This window comes from Syzygium oleosum, unplaced genomic scaffold (genome assembly GCF_021117445.2).
Source record: "Syzygium oleosum isolate NSW1041296 unplaced genomic scaffold, Sole_v2.1 Sole_v2.07, whole genome shotgun sequence".
Taxonomy (NCBI): Eukaryota; Viridiplantae; Streptophyta; class Magnoliopsida; order Myrtales; family Myrtaceae; genus Syzygium; species Syzygium oleosum.
Genome location: NW_026607491.1, coordinates 1,529,667 through 1,550,090, shown reverse-complemented (window position 1 = coordinate 1,550,090; position 20,424 = coordinate 1,529,667). Strand labels below are relative to the sequence as shown.

At 41.4% G+C, this 20,424-nt stretch overlaps 1 protein-coding gene across 1 annotated transcript; it reads left to right on the top strand.

Moving 5' to 3' along the window:
• The first annotated feature begins 14,585 nt into the window (after positions 1 to 14,585).
• Positions 14,586 to 19,951, top strand: LOC115667815 (wall-associated receptor kinase-like 1). The gene is made up of 3 exons (XM_056313506.1): positions 14,586 to 15,922; positions 16,092 to 16,202; positions 18,736 to 19,951. Exons 1-3 carry the CDS (start codon positions 15,043 to 15,045, stop codon positions 19,896 to 19,898), a joined length of 2,154 nt encoding a protein of 717 aa, XP_056169481.1. The 5' UTR covers positions 14,586 to 15,042; the 3' UTR covers positions 19,899 to 19,951.
• The last annotated feature ends 473 nt before the right edge of the window (positions 19,952 to 20,424 follow it).

The following is a 20,424-nucleotide window of genomic DNA, read 5'->3' as shown; positions in this document are numbered from 1 at the left end:
GGAAAGCTCGTGACAATTTTTAGCTATATGTCACTTTGAATCAGTTTGGTTCGACACAAATTGCACGCACTCGACTAATTTCATGTTTGATAATTACAGCCTGTCTAGATTCAAATTTCTCTTTACATTTTTTAAATCTAATGTCTCGCATAATTTCATTATTATTGAACGTGCGAAGAACCTAAAATATTTCAAAATAAGAAGATGAACAGTCAGTTTTTCTTTTTTTCATTTATTTTTAATATTCCATTTTTTTATTTGGCTCTAAGTGGCTGCCAAATTTGGCTCTACGTATCTTAAGAAAGAAATTGTTGGGAAAACTCAATTCCCGATCGTCACGTTCGAAACATATTCGGAACGAATTCGATCAATGCGGAAAACGTGCCCGAGGACCATCAACTTGTATCACCGATCGTACATGCATATCACATAACGAACATTGTATAAATGTTAATTCAGTCATAAACCTTTCAATTTACTCAATTAATTCCAAAACCTTTAAACAATTTGCAAATTTAGTCACTCAAGCCAATTATGTATGGTTATTGCCAACGTAAATGCCAGCTATCCTACAAAACACAATAAAAATTATCAACATCAGTGACGGCTAGCTGGCTGCACGGCCAGCGTCCATGCCAGAGATTTCCGGCCAAAATTGGCCGTAAATGCTAAATTAGCAAATTGTCAAAAGGTTTAGGACTAAATTGGCTAAATTAAAATGTTTATGACTGAATTGGCATCCTTATAATAGGTTTAATATTTTTTTGGTAATTTTCCGCAATATTTACTCCTCCTTTTAGTATCGAAGATGTTTGATACTCTTTTTTCCATATTTCCATTGATTTTGCCATGATATTTCCATTGATTAATTGCCCTTAAAGAACGCAATTCATGTTGGTTATCGTAACAAAATTCTTTGGGATCATAATTTAGTTTTATGTCTGAGCACAAAAATTGTGAAATTAAACTACGGACTTTTTCGTAGTTCAAACTTTCCCGAACACTGCTTTTTGACAACATAAGATCCCCTTAGATGCGCTCCTTGGGGTGTATAATTCTTCCATTTTCGTTTGGAACTTCACACATACCAAATTCTTTGAGTAAGAACTTTTGTATTCAGATGATTGTGTTTGCACACGTGCATTAGATCCGATTGCTGAAAAACATCAATAACTGTGGTTTTTTCAATATTGTATCTACTTTTCTATTCGGTTGATAATCACCTCCAAAACTACAAGTGAGAAAGAGGGATCATGACCAATATTGGCTTCTCTTTTCTCTATAGTTTTTCAAACTCTAGCGTTTGTGTTTTTTTTTCTCTGTGAATTCTTCACTTTTTCATAAGTTTGAAACCTTTTTTACAATGGAAAGTTTAATAAGTGCTTACTTCTCTGAAACCCAATTCTTCTTCCTAAAGTTCACTATCCACCTGATTGGGTCTCTCTTGCAGCCAGGGGCCCCTCCCCCCCCTTAAGCCCACATCCATTCGCCTGGACTAGAAACAACAACGAAAAGGAATTGCCAAAGCGTGGCCGACCAACAAGCACAATCAAGAATCGAAATCTCAAATTCATACCGGAAATTACTGAGGTGGACGCCGGCCGTTGTATGTTGCACCTTCGGCGGATGGTCAGCGCTGATGTGAGTATTTTTAATAACTTTTTTGAAAAAATTCCCTTTTCTTTTTTTTTCTTTTTTTTTTCCTTTTCTTGCCTTTGCCTATGGCCAGTACTTAGCCATGGCCGGCGACTAGCCATAGGTGAGGGTTGGCGAGGGCTCAACCATCACGGTATGGGCAAGGGTCACCCTCGCTGACTTTGGCAAGGGTTGTACCCTCACGGCCTGGGCGAGGGCTTTGACTCCCTCGCCAAAAAAAAAAGAGAAAAATTATTAAAAATTTTAAAACATTATTAAAATATTATTTAAAATGCCCACGTTAGTGCCGGCCATGCCACATAGGACAGCTGGCATCTACGTTAGCGATTTCAAGTCTAAATTAACAGGACGGAATAAATTGATATCAATATGAAAATGTTTAGGATTAAATTAGTCTAATTAAAAGTTTAGGATTGAATTTGTACCAATGATATTGGGTCATGACTTTTTTGGTACTTTTCCCATCGAAAATTGTATTGTTTCACTCGATAAAACTCCCAAAAATGGCATTGATTTGCTGCGCATTCTACTAGGCCTAAATGGCACACTACTCCTTTCCTTGTAGTTGTCCATTGTTTTGATATTTTTTGTGCGGATTTTTCCACAGGAGGCCATCGGCGAGCTGCATCTTCATTTCCAGTTCATAAACTCTTATTTTATCAAATGGTGAAAGATTTTGTGTTAACGTAGAAGTTATGGAACAGTGATCGTAAGAATGAAAGGGCTGCGTAGCCAAGCATCCACTGCGAAATATCATATTTAGATTACAGCTGCTCAGCACCACTTGAGACCCTAGAGATAAGCTTGTCGACATAACTGACCCGATGTGTCGAGAGTCCATAAATATGTTCACAGAAGGTAGCAATTTGTGCTTGTCAAAGGCTCAATCATGGCATAACGATAACTTTTGATCTCATGGATGATAGGTGGACTCGAGACCACTGACCTAGTCAAGTTTAGTGGTGGCACTCCAACTTGAAGCTTGTGGGCCAAGGAAAGTCATCTTCAGCGCAATAACTAGCAAAGGACCCATCGTCTCTCTATTCAATCATTGTTGGAGACTTTTAAGTCAATGAACTATTCTCATACAAGTTCTCAGGGGATAACATTATTGAAGACCACAGGGACCGCAATCAACAAGTCATCCGTCGGATCCCACCATGCCGGTCTAAGTTAGTTTACGTGCAACTTGGCTCCATATAGATGGGACTTGACGTCCTCCAGCTTCGATATGTCTATGACCGAGAGGGTCTTATCGTGTGGACTTGGATTGAGCAACATCTTCGGATTTGCAGCCACTAACACATCATGAAACAACGGTGAAGGCAACTCTTTCTGGCATTATCACCCACAAGAGCAGGCCCGTGAGTACTTCCAAAGTCAATTTACAGAATAGAAGAGACGTGTACAGTTTTTCCGGGGTCCTTGTTGAACTCTTAACGGGACAGAACCTAATCTCTTCGCTGGCGGGTGACGAAGGAAGAAACCTCGTAGACTAGTCAACAAGTCGGGGGAACTTGCTGTTTTGACTATTCAACAAGATGGAATGTTCTTTCCAGTTCATGTATCAAGAACATGTTGCAGCTTATTGTAAGGACTCCATGAGAGCTGCACTTGTACTCTTGGGAACAAGCGTCCTGCCTGTATCAACCTTTGGCCAGTTTGATTCGCCAGTTAGTTTTCAGAGTCGAAAAGAGCTGCGACTTGATTTTAGTTTCAGTTTTCAGAGTCAACTTTATTAAAGTAATCAAGCTCGAACATATCTCAAATTATGAACAGGTGCATGATTGAAAAATACATCCGAGAGTATACTAAATGAAAATTCTTCCCTTCTTCCGCTTAAATTACAATATTAAGGGACTCGGCCCCTATCCCCTTTCTCCATACGTTTAGGTCGTGCACGTACGAAACGTGAAAATCATATCGAACTTGATGTTTCAAATTCTCTTCCAATATATGAAGTTATACCAGCGAAAAAGAAAAGTAATCCCAGATATGAACGCTAATTAGATATTCACATGCGATGCCCGGTTGATAATGTCCTTCCTTTGGGGAAGACTACTCATGATCATAATGCACTACTTTTTGTGACTGAACATTTTTTGGATATTGGTCTTAAAATTTCTACGGACCTAAACTTTTTTTCAAAAAAATCAGCTCTATAGTCTCTCTCTCCCTCGTCGGTGCCATAAATAGTTTCTTATATTTATTTTTACCGAAAAATAAAAAAATAAAACAGTGCCAAGAGTTCAGCATACTTCTCACAGCATGATCCAGAGCATTAGCGAATTAACAAGACTTGTTTAAAGCAAGAATCACATTTAATCAATCCAAGTGCATGGGGCGCAATCTCTTTCACTGGGGAAGCAAAAGACTTCCCACATGATTCACGCACTTCTTTTTACGTGTTTTGGGGGGGCCAAAAATACGTTCCTAAGTGCTTTTATTGATTGCTTGAGCATGAAAAGCATTGGACTAAGAACAATTAAAATTACTTCCACTTCAATAATGGGAGAAGACCGTGACACACGCACATCGCATAAACAAGTTATGAAGGAAACCACTTTTGCTTTAGGAAAAGTGATTTTTGCTTTCTCCTTTGTAGATTGAAAAGATGCCAAAGCCCATTTCATTCGTCAAGAGAAAATGTCTTGGTCGTCTTAGTATAAATTTGTTGGTTGATTTCGCCATTTTAAAAGAGATTCTTGTTGTTGAAAATGGTTTTCTTTTCCGAAAAGGAGAAAAAAAGAAGTAGGAATATGAGAGCGGGGTCATCAAAAGTCGGTCCACTCATGATACTAATTTCAATTTTGCATTCATGCTGGCGGACTAGAAACTATTAGACGGATATAACTCCATTTTCAAGAGTTAAAAGCTATCGAATTCAATCTTTCTTTGTCGCTCGATCCTGACGTGCTTAACGGAATCCATGACAAAAGGTCATCCATCTTGATAACGCTCCAAGTCTTTCTCACGAGAAAGATGAGGAGTAAGCTATGGCCCCAACAATAGGAGAAGTCACACTCAGCTGCTGCTTTAATTGGTGTCGTCTACCTTTCAAGCTTTGATATTACTATCCTCAAGGAAGCATTCTCAGAGATACTAGGATGTGATAGAGCTGTAATAAGACAATGCGTTTTATACAAGAAAATCCATCCCTTCTTCCACGTAAATAACACTACTTAGGGTCTCGGTCAATATCCTCATTTCTCCATAGTTTCACGTCCACGCAGATACGAGACGTGAAAATCATGTCGAGCTCGGTGTTTCAAATTCTTTTGCTTCCGGTTTCCTTCCCGGAACAAGCATCCGGAGCTGCACCGGGACTTGCAAGGTGTAACCGTGTGGAAAAATGCGGGAACGTCGCCATTCTCTTCCTGTCCAGAATAGCCATTTTCGAAAACTGAAATCCTTCCCGTCAAACTTGTTGATTTTCACATTTCCTTCTTCCCTCGCCATCAATCTACTTCAAGTCAGCCTAACCTATCTTTTATACCAATTATTGTGAAACCAAGCAATCGAAAAGTTTAATAGATAGAACAAGAAAATTAATTTGACACCATATTTAAGTGGTTTGGTCGGTATGACCGGCTCCACTGGAGAGCAACGCAGAATTCCAAGATAGATTAAGGGGATAAAATAGAGATTACAATCACAATCAAGTTACAACGTTCTGTGTGTTTCCCAGCTCCAGTTATGCCAATAATTTAGAGTGTTTAGCCCATTCAATTTTTCACAAAACAATCTCTATCAATCTTGCAAAAAAAAAAAAAAAAGAGACAAATTCTTAGGAGAAGACTTTGTCACGATTCCAAAACACTTGTAGCTTCTTTGAGATAGAATTCACGAGCGTGCCACACAATTGATTGTTACGACCAAAAGCTCCCTGTGTGCTCACTAATGGGCAAAAATCATCTATTTCTGAATTAAGAGATGGAAGGTTAGAAGATGCGCTAGAGTGAAATTGAATAGGAACATAGAGTGATGATGTCTATACCTTGAGCAATCGGTTTCTTAGAACCACTCCGCTTCACACGATCAATCGCAGGCCGGAGAGCCTCTTCGTATGTACTCTCAAATGCAAAGGAATACTACCAAGTCTGCCATTCAGCAAGGTGTCCTGGACGAGCTCTGAAAGCATTAGAGAGGTCCGCACTATAATGGGTACGCATTGTGTTGGCAATTTTAATACAACAGAGAAGTGGGCTTCGATTCTTGAGAGAATATTCTTTCTTCTTGGTTCCTTCCGAAAAGCCCATTGAGTAAGGAATTGGCATGGGAATTGCTTGCCAGAGTCCAAATTGCCTAGCACAATATTGCGGAGAATATACCTCAAACCCAGGATAGAATCGACCCTTCAATGAAGTCCATATGGGAAGATCTACTGCAGACAAAGCGCAAGTCCAAAAAAGCCTATAGAGGTTGAATCGAGCTGGATCGAACAAATAATCAAATTCTCCACGGCCATACTTAAAGAAAATGACTTGGTCATGATTCAGTTCAAGAAGAATCCGAAGATAAAAGATAAAAGGAGGCGCTAAAGAAGAAATATGTCGAGGAGAACGACTCAGCAATCGACAGCCCAGAGGTAAAGGTATAGGTTGTCTATACCCTTGCAGAGATAGATGGGGAAGATGACGAGTGTTTTTACCAAAAAGAGAAGGGAAATACAAAGCCATCCATGCTTGAAGTATCCAAAAAGCGCCTGAAATGGTTCCAGAATCCCCGAATTTCATTGCTCGAGAGGCGTGGATAAACCCTCTATACAAAACTGCAAGAACAAGAGGGGCCAAGGCAAGACGTTGTCCAGTGGCTAGGGCCGTGGCAATTTGTAAATAGTCCTTGCAAACTTTAAGGGCAGGACTGTAGAACACATATTTTGATAGCCAAAAGAGCAAGAAAAAGAGACGCTCATCTTGAGTAACAGGACCCGAAGCTCGGTAAAATCGGGACAAGAAATTGCTATATGCCAAAGCGTCCTCAGAGATGAAGGGAGTGGACAGTACGGGCAAATCCTCGACGGCATGACCAACCAATTCAAAGCCCGCTATGGTAAAGACATCGAGCATAGTGATGGACATGTGGCCCCAAGGGAAAAAGAAACAGTTGCTGGAAGAGGACCAGAAAGTGATGGCGGAGCCCAATAATCCACGTTCTAGGTCATAAGATGACATACTGACCTCAAGAGCAATGTCGATTCCAGCAGCTGTCCATAAAAGTCGAGTTTCTTGGTCAGTCTTTAGCCGAATAAACCATTTGTGAAAATCCTCTTCGTAAGAAGGGAAACTTCAAAATCGAGAAGACTCGATGGACCACACATCCGTAATAGAAGAATATTGCAGTGCCAAGGTCTCACTGTGTTTATACGGGAAGTGGAATTGGAGATTCACAGGTATATTAAGATGGTCCATGAAACTGGGACCCAGAGAGAAACAGTTGTATTCACCCTCGACAGCTTTCAGTAAATGAAAGAAGCAATTACCAGCATGCAGATCGTCTTTAAACTTATCAAAAGCTGCGATGTAATCGCTGGATGAATATTCAGACTTTTTGGACGCCATGAGAAGTGATCAAGAAAGGATTTTTAGGGTTGAAAGAAGAAGACGTGACGATGAAACAAGGTTTTTACAAGAATAAAAGATGGAGAAGACGATTGGAAAAGACAGAACTTTTCGGGGAAGATACGAGGTGATGTGTCTAATGGGTATTGGATGAGGAATTCGTAGAGACTGCCCGAAAGGACGTCAAAGGACAAAAAGGCACAATCATCGCCTAGGGATTCGTACACAGACAAGGTACACATTTAAAAGAAATAAATTCAAATTTATTCATTTTAAAATGGGGCATATGTTGACACCCAAAATTACCCTTGGTGGGAATGGGCCATCCACAAGTTACAAAAGATATAAAGTACGGCCCATATGGCAAAAATATGAGAAAGGCCGTAAGTCAGGCCCAGAGGCAGTTGTCGACAGGACACGTCATAAAGGTGTCGACAAGTTTAAAATCACGAGCTTTGCACGTGATGTCGACAAATCTAAGCCTTGTACGTAACGTCGACGAGTCCCAGATCACGAGCTTTGCACGTGACGTCGACAAAGTTCAGAATCGTGAGTTTTGCGCAAAATCATGGTAATACGTGGTGAAAAATTCATTTACACATGTCAAAAGGTAAAGACATGACCGTGGGCGTCAAGGATAACAAGAAATAAAATGACACGTGGAAGAAAATTAGCTACTCCGTGATGCCCAAGGAGCGTAAACAATATCGACAAGTCAGGAAACAGTTAAAGCACGAAACGTAAGGAAGTGGAAAACGACTTTCAAGGAACGGTTGTCAAGCTGCTCTATAAATACTCAAGGACTTCCAACGTAGAAGGGATCTTCTTCAACAACACAACACATCTCTTATTTAACCTTTATTCGTAAGCACATTAGGAGTAGTTTTTAGTCATAGTCTTCAGATTTTGTGTCGTAGATTCAATTCTGACGAGGATCTTTATCAGGTTCAGCATTGTTGATTAAATTCCAGTGTTGTACCACTAGCTCAGTGTCGTCGATTAAATTCCGGCGCTGTGTTTAAAGTATAGCTGTTGATTAAATTCCAACCGTATTCATTTAAGTTACGTCATTGATTAAATTCTGACGTACTTTGAAGTTGTGTCGTTGATTAAATTCTGGCATAGCTTAGTTTCAATATTTGCGAGTTGTCGTTGTATGGTTAGTATTGTCGAGTTTGACATCATATCGAGTCAGGGTGTAAGATCTAAATTGGGATTAATAAATGCATTTGACATTCTTTGTCCAAGCTTGACTCAAGACCCAAGTCTCCTCTAATAAAATCCGAAACGCAGCGTTCGGTGAAAGATTTTTCAACGGAGTAACAAACCGACGAAACAGCAGCCATTCACACATTGTGAAACAACGGTGAAGGCAGCTCTTTCTGGCATTATCACCCACAAGGACAGGCCCGTGAGTACTTCCAAACAAGTCAATTTACAGACGAGAAGAGACATGTATAGTTTTGCAGTGATCCTTGTTGAACTCTTAACGGGACAGAACCTAATCCCTTCGCTGAGGGAGGACGAAGGAAGAAACCTTGTAGACTAGTCAACAAATCGGGGGAACTTGCTGTTTTGACTATTCAACAAGATGGAATGTTCTTTCCAGTTCATGTATCAAGTAAATGTTGCAGCTTATTGTGAGGAATACATTATTGGAGTTGCACTTGCACTCTTGGGAACAAGCGTCTTGCTTGTGTCAACCTTTGGCCAGTTCGATGCGTCGGTTAGTTTTCAGTGTCGAAAAGAGCTGCGATCTAATTTCAGTTTCAAAATCATGATCGAGTCAACTTTATCAAAGTCATTAAGCTTCAGCATATCTCAAATTATGAACAGGTGCATGATCGAAAGATACATCTGAGAGTACAGCATGTGAAAAATTCTTCCCTTCTTCCACTTAAATAACAGTATTAAGGGACTCGGCCCCTGTCCCCTTTCTCCATAAATTAAGGTCCCTGTACATACGAAACGCGAAAATCATATCGAACTCGGTGTTTCAAATTCTCTTCCTATGTATGAAGTTAGACCAGCGAAAAAAAAAATCCCAGATACTAACGCTGACCAGATATTCACATGCGATACCCCATTGATAATGTCCTTATTCCGGGGAAGATTACTCATGATCACAATGCACTACTTTTTGTGACTGAACATTTTTTGGATTTTGGTCTTAAAATTTCTTTGGACCTAATTGTTTTTTTTTCAAAAAAATCAGCTATATAGTCTCTCTCCCCTCGTCGGTGCAATAAATAGTTTCTTATATTTATTTTTACTGAAAATAAGAAATAAAACAGTGCCAAGACTTCAGCATACTTCTTACAGCATGATCCAGAGCATTAGCGAATTGACAAGACTAGTTTAAAGCAAGAATCATATTTAGTCATCTTCAAGCCAAGTGCATGGGCTCAATCTCTTTCATTGGGGAAGCAAAAGACTTCCCACATGATTCACGTACGTCTTTTTACCTGTTTTGGGGGGCCAAAAGAAAAAATTCCCGAGTGCTTTTATTGATTGCTTGAGCATGAAAAGCATTGGACTAAGATCAATAAAAATTACTCCTGCTTCAATAATAGGAGAAGACCGTGACACGCACATCGCATAAACAAGTTATGAAGGAAACCACTTTTGCTTTAGGGAAAGTGATTTTTGCTTTCTCCTTTGTAGATTGAAAAGATGCCAAAGCCCATTTCTTTCGTCAAGAGAAAATGTCTTGGTCGTCTTAGTATAAATTTGTTGGAAGATTTTGCCATTTTAAAAGAGATTCTTGTTGTGGAAAATGGTTTTCTTTTTCGAAAAGGAGAAAAGAAAAAACAAGTGGGAATACAAGAGCGGGGTCATCAAAAGTTGGTCCACTCGTGATAATCGTTTCAATTTTGTGTTCGTGCTGGCTGATTAGAAACTATTAGACGGATATAACTCCGTTTTCAAGGGTTAAAAGCTATCGAATTCAATCTTTCTTTATCACTTGGTCCTGGCGTGCTTAACGGGATCCATGACAAAAGGTCATTCATCTTGATAACGCTCCAAATCTTTCTCATGAGAAAGACGAGGACAAAGTTATGGCCCCAACAATGGGAGAAGTCACACTCAGCTGCTGCTTTAATTGGTGTCGTCTACCTTTCAAGCGTTGATATTACTATCCTCAAGGAAACACCCTCAGAGATACTAGGATGTGACAGAGCTGTAATAAGACAATGCGTTCAATACAAGAAAATCTATCCCTTCTTTCACGTAAATAAGACAATGCGTTCAATACTTAGGGTCTCGGCCAATATCCTCCTTTCTCCATAGTTTTAGGTCCATGCAGATACGAGACGTGAAAATCATGTCGAGCTCGGTGTTTCAAATTCTCTTGCTTCCGGTTTCCCTCACGAAACAAGCATCCGGAGCTGCACCGGGACTTGCAAGGTGTAACCGTGTGGAAACATGCGGGAACATCGCCATTCTCTTCCTGTCCAGAATAGGCATTTTCGAAAACTGAAATCCTTCCCATCAAACTTGTTGATTTTCACATTTCCTTCTCCCGTCGCCATCAATCTACTTCAAGTCAGCCTAACCTATCTTTTCGATCGAAAAGTTTAATAGATAGAACAAGAAAATTAATTGGATACCATATTTAAGTGGTTTGGTCGGTGTCATCAACTCCACTAGAGAGTAACACAGGGTTCCAAGATAGATCTGTTGACACCTAAATTTTGCTTATTCATTTAGGGTTTAATTGCATGAAAAATTAGGAATTGATTTTTAACCCCTAAACAAAAATATTTTCTTTAAATTTCATGGCATATAGACGATCGGTGCATTTGCATTAATAGGGCCCATTAGAACATATTTTCCATATTTATTTTTAAAAATTAAATTAAAAAAATTAGTTAATTAATAAATTTAAAAAAAAAAAAGGCCAGCGTTGAATTAGTCAACGCTGGCCCACTTCACTTTCCTAGCCCTGTGCTGTGCGCTGACCTGGGGAAGGGGAGAACGCAGCGGACAGAAGCCAGAACAAAAAGCAGAGAGAGAGAAGACAAAAGGGAGCTCTTCCCCGTGACTCTCCCTCTGACACTTGCGAAAAAGAAGAAAAAGAGGGAAAGGACACGGAAGAAAGGAGTCTCACAGGAGACAAAAAGAGGACTCTGCCCTCTTCTTTTATGGGGATAAAGGCACGTCCAGAAGAAAGAGAACGCAGAAGCCAGAGGGGGGACCGAGCGAGAAACACAAAGCGAGAGACCGAGATGAGAAAGGGGGAGTAATCAGAGAAAAAAAAGGCTTGAAGAAAGAAGCGAGAAGGAAGAGTTCCAGAGGGAGAAGAGGAGAAACAGGGGGAATCATGGACTGAAGAGGAGACAACAGAAAGAGATCCAAGAGAGAGGGAGTTTGAGAAGAGAACGAGGTGGAAAAAGAGACATCTTGAGGGCGAAAAGAGAGACCGAGAGCCTCGCCCACTCGCCGGAGGGCCGTCCGAGTCGCCGCTGAGCCTCCAGCCGTCGTACCTCGCCCCGGCCAGCCGTGAACCAGGTGGGTCTTCTTCGTCTTGCCCTGTTTTGGTCCCCCTCCCCTGCCCCTCGGGTGCCGGGCACACCGAGTCTATTCGGTGGTCGCCCGGCACCACGAGATGCGGAAAATGTTTCTTTGTACCTCCAGGGTGTGTTATTGAACGATTTCCATAAAAGAAAACCTTCGAATCCCGCTGAAATCCACTTGGAAACCCTCAGTTTTAGGTGCATCCCACCTGTTCGACGAAATGCCCGAATGAAAACCGAAACCAAAGTCACCGCGTCTACCCGTAAAAATCTTAGATTCACGTTTGTTCGTCCTGAGGTTGATGTTTGGTGACCGATGCTGTGTTGTTTTGTTCTTTGTTGTGGCATCTTTGTCGTGTATCCGAGTGAGCCATCGAGGAAACCTTCGCCGGAGGCGCCATTCCCGTCGTTGGATCGACGCCCGCGGTTAGAGGCCGCCTTAGTCAGTCTCTCTCTCATTGCCCCATCTTTGTTGTGTGTGTGTGTGTCCATTGTATCGCTCGAAAGATTTTAGCCGATGAAAGATGTTCTAACCGGAAAATGAGTTTGAGTTTTGGGTCGCCGACGGGGAGGTGCGGTTCTTCTTTAAGTCGTCGACGTGGTCACCGCAGCGTCGTCCGGCGGTGACGGCGTAGGCCGGCGTCCGCAGTTGGTGCTGGTGGCCCGAGCCGACGGCCGGCGGTGGGTGATCACGGCGTGGTCGACTGAAGAAGAAGAAGACTCTGTGAAGAACAGTAAGAAGCAAAGGGCAGAAGCATTCTGGGCAGAAGGTACGAAGGAGGGGATGAAGAAGAAAAAAAAAATAATAGAAAAAGAAAAAGAAACAAAAAAAAAGAAAAAAGAAAAGGAAAAGAGGGGAAAATCAAAAGAAATCAGGAAAAGAAATAGAAAATTGGGTTCCCGGGCGGGTCGGTAATTCGGGTCAGGAAGTCGGGTGGATCGGGTCAGGAGACCCGGTCCGAAGATCTTATTTTATTAATAAATTTTTTTCAAAAAAAATTCAAAAAAAATTCTAAAAAATTAAAAAATTCAGAAAAATTCGGAAAAATTCCAAAGAAATCAGAAAATTAGAAAATGTTCAGAAATCAGTTTTGGGCCTAATTTCACTAGATTTTAGGTTAAAAAAATAAAAAATGAGAAAAAACCCTCTAAAAAATTCTAAAAAAAATCGGACAAGTCATTAGGGCTCTACGTTGGGGCTTTTGATTGCCTTTTCCTTTCTAGAGACGATGATAGGTCGCTGGTTGTTTATTTTGGTTGTGCACTTTAAATACATTGGTTGTTATTTTCCATTTTTAACATGGTTAGGACGAGCTTTAGGCTTTTCGATAGGCTGGCCGGTACGTTAGTTTGCGAACATTCAAGTTTAGGTACCAAAAGGGCACTAGTTAAATTGCTAGTGTAATCAAGTCCCCGAATTTTGGAATCTCTGGTTTTTGCATGTATCGAGACGACACTCCCGCGTCTCGATCAGGGTTTCTAGCCAACCCTTGATCATGGCCAGTGGCGACTCCAATCGTATGCTTAAATTAGACAATTCTCGTCGCGCGAGGTATGAGGCTTGGGAGTGCCTCGGTCATTGGATTAATGAACCATTTGGTTCACCATTCAAATGAACCAATCGTTGTTCATATCCATCGACAAATACCTCTTGTCTTAAACGCGACGATCGGTTCGGGTAGGTCGCGACAAGATCAAGGGTATAAAATAGAGATTACAATCACAATCGAGTTACAATGTTCTAAGTGTTTCCCAGCTCCAGTTATGCCAATAACTTAGAGTATTTAGCCCATTCAATTTTTCACAAAACAATCTTTATCAATCTTGCAAAAAAAAAAAAAACACATTCTTAGGAGAAGACTTTGTCACGATTCCAAAATGCTTGCAGTTTCTTTGAGAACGAATTCACAAGAGCGCCACACAATTGATTGTTACGGTCAAAAGCTCCCTGTGTGCTCACTAATGGGCAAAAATCAACATAATTCATCAATTAAGGCTCCGTTCGTTTGGCGGAAAATATTCTCCCGGAAAATATTTTCCGGGTTTTCCGGTGTTCGGGGGGCGGAAAACGTTTTCCGTGAGAAAATATTTTCCTTCCCCCTCACAAAAATAGCCTAAGTCTATGGAAAATGACTTCCGCTTCTTCAAAAGCGGAAATCATTTTCCGGAGCTTCTTCTTCTTCACTAAGGTCATCGGCCGCCCGCCGCCGCCGCCGGCGGCCGCCGGACGCCGCCGCCGGTCCGCCGGACGCCGCCGCCGCCGGCCGCCGGACGCTGCCACTGCCGGTCGCCGAGGACGCCGCCGCGCATGTCGCGCGCCGCCGCCGGACGCCGTCGCCGCCGAAAAATATTTTCCGAAACTTTTTCATATTGGTCGCTGAACACCGGAAAATTATGTTCCGGGAAAATATTTTTCAGGAAAATGACTTCCGGGAAAATATTTTTCAAAAGGAGAATATTTTCCGCCAAACGAACGGAGCTTAAGTTCTAAAACTTACCAAATTAGTGCAATGAATTCTCTCTCTATTAACTCTTCCAATTTAGCTACTAAAACATTCTGATGTGGCATTTTATTATTACGGCCAAAAGCTCCCCCCGTGTGGCGTTCACCAAGCACTACACATCAAAAAAAGAACTTGAAAATTTAGTAAGAAAGAAAATGCTAACGTGACCTTTTTTTTTAATTATATTTACTAATGTGTTGCTATAGTATGTACAGTTACTTGTTCGGTATGAAACCAGTATATTGCTTCGGTTTCACTGTCCTGTCATGGTCAGCTACAGAATAATACGGTGGGACACACAACGAGGACACGCACAGATATTTCCGAAATTCCCCCATTTCTCGGCACCTTACAAGCCCTGTCCTAATGTGACTCCAGAACAAAGAACGACTCTTCAAAGTCCTTTAATCTGAAAATGAGACTGATAGCCTTTCTCAAAGGAGACATTTCAACGGGGAACAAAAGAAAATATCTCCGAGTCTCATCATTTTATTATCTTGTGTTTATCTGATGAGTTTCTTTATCAAATTCAGCTGTGAGATTGAAAAATGACATTCGCCATTGCCATCAAAGCAAACCCGATCGAGACATCATTCTCACTTGGCCGCCAAAATAGATGACAACTTCAGTGGAGAATTTTCTACTCCAGGAAGGATCTGAAGCTTTGACAATTCTGCTCAAAGAAGTATCCTCGGATATGCTAGGGTCCTCGACTACAGGCAAAAGCGGCGTATAAGTAACTGTGCCCTCCGTTCATTCCTGGAACAGGTCCACGATTTCCGGACAAAAGAAGCAGGAGCAAGAATGTTTCAGATTCTTCTGCTTCTAGTATCACTTTTGCTTCAGAAGCAAGCATCACTAGCAGCTCCCCTGGTGAAGGGTAATTGCCCCCAAACATGTGGTGGCGTTGCCATTCCCTTCCCCTTTGGGATTGGAACCGGGTGTTTCCTCGATGAGTGGTACGAGATTGTCTGCCAGGACAGCAGTGACGGCACCATCCTCATACTGAACAAGACCAACTTGAGGGTGTTCAACATTTCGCTACCCGATGACCAAGGTGGAACGAACGGCATGATCAGCGTCAGTCTTCCTATAATCTTCTCGTCGAATGTGAGCTGTGGGGGCAATAGAAGCTTTGCGCCTGTGAGCTTGAAAGGAAGCCAGTTCATCTTCTCTGAGTCAAGGAACGTCTTCGCGGCCGTTGGTTGCAACATATGCGCTCTATTAGATGACACAAAGTCTGCTATCATAGGGTGCCAGTCCAAATGCAAAAAACAACACAACATCTTTAGTAAAATGAATTGTTCAGGCCGCGACGGATGCTGCCACACCACAATTACCTCGGATCTTCAGGCTTTCAGCGTCACTTTCCGGCCGGACAAGCAAGCAGCAGAGAATAAATGCGAGTATGCCTTCTTGGGAGATATGTCGCAGTTCACACCTTCAACTACAGACTTCACTGAGTTGGAGTCAAGGGGGCATTTCCCAGCGGTGCTAGAATGGGGGATAGCTAATTCCTCCCAAGCTGCGCCAGAAATTTACAAATATGGCTTCATCGCCGACGATTCCTATAACTGCAGCACAGTCAGCTTCAATTTAGGATATCGCAAGGTGATGCCATTTTTGCAGTGTTCGTGCCGCTTGGGCTTCACCGGTAACCCCTATATTAAACATGGGTGCAAAGGTAAAACCACTTATATTTCATCACACCAATCATTGGAAACGCAAAATCGAAAAACTGTACTAATAAATAGAAGTAGCTCTTTGGAGGCTCAAGTAGCTTTACATGCAAATCGTAAACGTCCAATAAAGAGACGAAGCTCTACTAATTTTGATTGTCATCCTTTGTTCAGATGTCGATGAATGCGAAGATCCCAATCGGTGCCATGGAAAAAAGTGTGTGAATCGACGTGGTTCCTATGATTGTGTTGAAGGAAGCAAGACAATCAAGTTTATCCTCGTAGGTAAGCAAATTTCTTCATTCTGTCATGAGTTATGAACAAGGACTAGCCATCTTTTTTGCACCCAGATTCGCGAATATCACATCCTGTCATCTACATAAATGCCAGATTGAGTCTATAATTGATAAAACCCTCAATTTAGAAAATGTTATACAGCATCATGCGTTTTCAGTGGATTGGGTGTTCGTTGTTCGTACGTAGCTCTTCGGAATTCAAGTTTGATGTTTGATTTGGGCACATATTTTTTCCTACAATTGTAGCCTATATAGTTTATAGTCTTTAAATTGATTGTCTCAACAACAATTACAGTACGTCAAACCTAACACCAGGTTTTTTTTCCTTTTTGCCCTTAATACATAATCTCGATCGACCAATACCTCTGTTTTGTTTTTTTGGCTGCTGTTCGACTGATTAGATGGCTGTTCTATTACATGCTAAATTGCACATGAGACTTTAATACATGAGTGAGAGAGATGACTTTTCTAAGTCAAAGGGGTCTATTTTTTTTTGGTAAGGAAGTCAAAGGGGTCTATTGGGTGGTCACCAAACCAAGAAGCTAAACTTACATGAGCACTGCGACATGAGTAGTCAATCGACAATGAAGTTCAATACGACAATTCACCAAACCTCGGAGATTTTAGGCTGCATATACTCAAACTTCTGGGGACCTTCTCAAGTTCTGTCCTAGGGTGGTGCCAGGTATGTGCTATTTTTTGTTGATGACGTTTCGAGGAAAGCGTAGATTTGTCATCACAAGAACAAGGAGCTTAGTTGGTTCAAATCATGGAAGGAGATGATCGAAAAGCAAATAGGATGGAAGATCATGTGCCTGAGAACAGATAAAGGGGTGGAATTTTGTTCGGATGAGCTTGGCCAATTTTGTGTAGAAAAAGGCATAGTGGAATTCCAATACACCATGACTAAATGGTGTCACAAAACTGATGAACAAAATTACATTGGAGAGAGCTCTCAAACTTTACTCTCCAATGCTGGATTGAGTGAAGTTTTGTGGGCCGATGCAATGAATATCAATGTTGGTTAATGAATAAATCACCATCACCAACAAATAATTGGAAAACTCCTGACGAAACATGGTTGGTAAGTCGGTTGTTTATATCGAGCGGAAAGTATTCGGTTGCCCTGCTTATGCTCATGTGAGTGATGGCGCTATAGCCAGGGGAAAGGAGGTGTATTTCTAGGCTATGCACATGGGGTAAAGGAATATAGGTTGTGGCACATTGAGAAAGATTCACTTAGGTTTATGTTCAATACAGATGTTACCTTTGACAAATATGCTCTATTTTAGAATAGGAGTGAGAGATCGATTGTAGAAAAAGATATGGACAACGTTAATAGGTAGAGCTTTAGGGAGAGCTTAAAGATATTCAAAATGTAGTAGATGTGACAATGTCTATAGAGTCGCTAGATTCCATAGCAGCCGACAATTTGTTTCAAGGTCATAATTAACTAAGTTTTGAGGTGGTCAATGGAATTGGATGAGATTGAGTAACAGTTGTATGGAACTATTGAAATTGATAATTTGGGTGCAGTGTAGATAGTTGGGTATGGAGATGCTAAGAGTGAAGATTGCTAAAATGGTAACGAGTGACTCAGAGGACTTAATCAGGAAAGCGCCGAGACACTTTAATATGCAGTTGATAAACTCTATAAGTGCCCCCACTTGTTGCACATCATAAATTGTCAATATTGTTAGTTTGTACTTGGATGGAGGTGGAGCATCTGTTCTATGCTTCACATGCTAGTACTCTTGGTTGTCTGAGTAATGTCGTAGGTAGTACTTTGATTGATCTTTAACATGTCGAATGAAGAATATATACGGTTAATCCAGGTATACATTATGATGCTTTGAAGTGGTTCTCCTGGGTTTGTTAGGGACAACATACGTTGGGGTGTGTTTTGGAAAATGCAATTAGGCTCATTAGACATCTGTGGGACGTTGGAAGAGCTAGCCTAGATGATGAGCACTATTACTTAGCTGCAAACATCGACCAATGTGGAGATTATTAAGAGTACATCTTGAGTTTGAGCCTATAAAGGAAACTCGATCCAAGTAGATTTCTAGGCTTGAGTAGTATTCCTAGTTTGAGTGATTTCATAATTTGAGTAGGCTTCTTATTTGAATGTGTGTGTATGAAATTCTATTCGGTAATTACACACTAGAGCAAACAACGGGATGTGAGGGTTTTCTCTATGAGTTTTATGAGTGAGTTCTCTGTGAGATATTGTGATATAATACTTTTAAGTTATAGGACTGAGAAGCACTTGAGCTATTATAAACTCTATATTATCTAGATTTATAGTGGATTTCATAGCGTTGGACTCTCCTAATGTAGTAGCTGCCTACACTCGGACCGAATTACATAAATATCTGATGTCCTTATCTAGTTGATTATTTTGGTAATTTCTTCTACATGCGTTAGCCTTGAATTGCATAATTCGTTAGCTTCCGTGTTATTTCACAACACAAATCCTCATGCTTGCTTTTGGTAATGCTCATGCCACTTTAATAAACCAGGTATCGGAGCAGGCCTAGGGGCACTATTCTTGCTTCTCTTGTTATGGCTGTTGTACAATTTCATGAAGAAAAGGAAAGAAATCAAGCTCAAAGAGAGGCACTTCAAAGAGAATGGGGGTCTCTTGTTGCAGCAACAACTGTGTTCATTCGAGACCAATGTTGACAAGAACAAATTATTCAATTTTAAGGATTTGGAGAGGGCCACGGACAATTTCAACAAGAACAGAATACTCGGTCAAGGTGCGCAAGGAACCATCTACAAGGGCATGCTTGCGGATGGAGGAATCGTTGCCATTAAGAAGTCAAAGGCAATCGACAAGAGAAAAGTTGAACAGTTCATTAACGAGATTGCCATTCTCTCGCAGATCAACCATAGGAACGTGGTTAAGCTACTTGGGTGTTGCTTGGAAACAGAGTCGCCGCTTTTGGTGTACGAATTCATACCGAATGGGACTCTCTTCCAATATTTACGTGACTCTCTCGTATCGTGGGACACACGCCTTCGAATTGCTACTGAAGTGGCGGGAGCCTTGTCCTATCTACATTCATCGGCATCAATCCCAATCTATCATCGGGACATCAAGTCTATTAATATTCTCCTGGATGACAAGTACCGAGCAAAAGTGGCTGACTTTGGCACTTCCAAATCGCTTTCGCTCTATCAAACTCACGTGACTACAGCAGTCCAAGGGACATTCGGGTACTTAGATCCCGAGTATTTTCAATCGTGTCAGTTCACAGATAAAAGCGATGTGTACAGCTTCGGTGTGGTCCTCGTTGAACTACTGACCGGGCGAAAGCCAGTCTCACTTCTTGGAGACGAGGATCAGAGAAACCTTGCAAGCTATTTCCTCCTATCGATGGACGACAACTGCCTGTTCGACATAGTGGACGATCAAGTTCTGAAGGAAGGCAAGAAAGAAGGGATCGTTGCCTTTGCGAACCTCGCAAGAAGGTGCCTGAACTTACATGGGAAGATGCGACCTACAATGAAAGAAGTGGCAAGTGAGCTGGAGCGCATTAGAAAGCTGGAGAATCCTGCCATGAAACATGACCATACTCCAAAGAAGAGGGAGACGAGCATAAGTTGGGATTCTGCAGGGTCCGCAGACATAATCACGATGTCGGATGTGCAGCCACTCATGTATAGCGACTCGATGTAAAGTAGTTCTATCTAAATTTTCTTAGATGGGTGATTACTTTAAGAAGTTCCGTACGTCGCACTCTTTCTTGACGGGACACGTGACATCGTGAAAATTGATCCATTTGGGATTTATAAAATACTGAGTTTTATGAATGTACTCGTAGTAAATTCTCACCCAGAACTGATCATTCCTGGGATACTAACCATTGGAGAAAGGCTAATAAGGGATTTAAATTCGTAGGACTAAGAAAAAATTCGACCGTGAATTGATTTTCGACCATAAAATCGCCGAGGTGACATTTTGAGCCACTTCTGGCCGATCCAAGGATAACTAGGGGTTGTCGCGACCTACCCCTCGAGGGCCGAACTCGATGGGGCGGGTTTAGAGGTAAGCGTTCATGAAACGGGCTATACGGTACATCATAAAAGATGGTTTATCCGTACAGTCCATTATTCATGCACGTGAATCTTCCCTAATTCATACCTCGCGCGACAGAGGATCAATTTTATCTTTTAAGGAGTCGCCACTAGCCTAAGTCGGAGGT

What these genes read in the sequence shown, in the direction of transcription:
- LOC115667815 (XM_056313506.1), top strand. Translation starts at nt 15,043, where the DNA reads ATGTTTCAGATTCTTCTGCTTCTAGTATCACTTTTGCTTCAGAAGCAA. An exon ending in TATTAAACATGGGTGCAAAG is followed by an intron (nt 15,923 to 16,091) that starts GTAAAACCACTT and finishes TCCTTTGTTCAG; the next exon opens with ATGTCGATGAATGCGAAGAT. An exon ending in AATCAAGTTTATCCTCGTAG is followed by an intron (nt 16,203 to 18,735) that starts GTAAGCAAATTT and finishes TTAATAAACCAG; the next exon opens with GTATCGGAGCAGGCCTAGGG.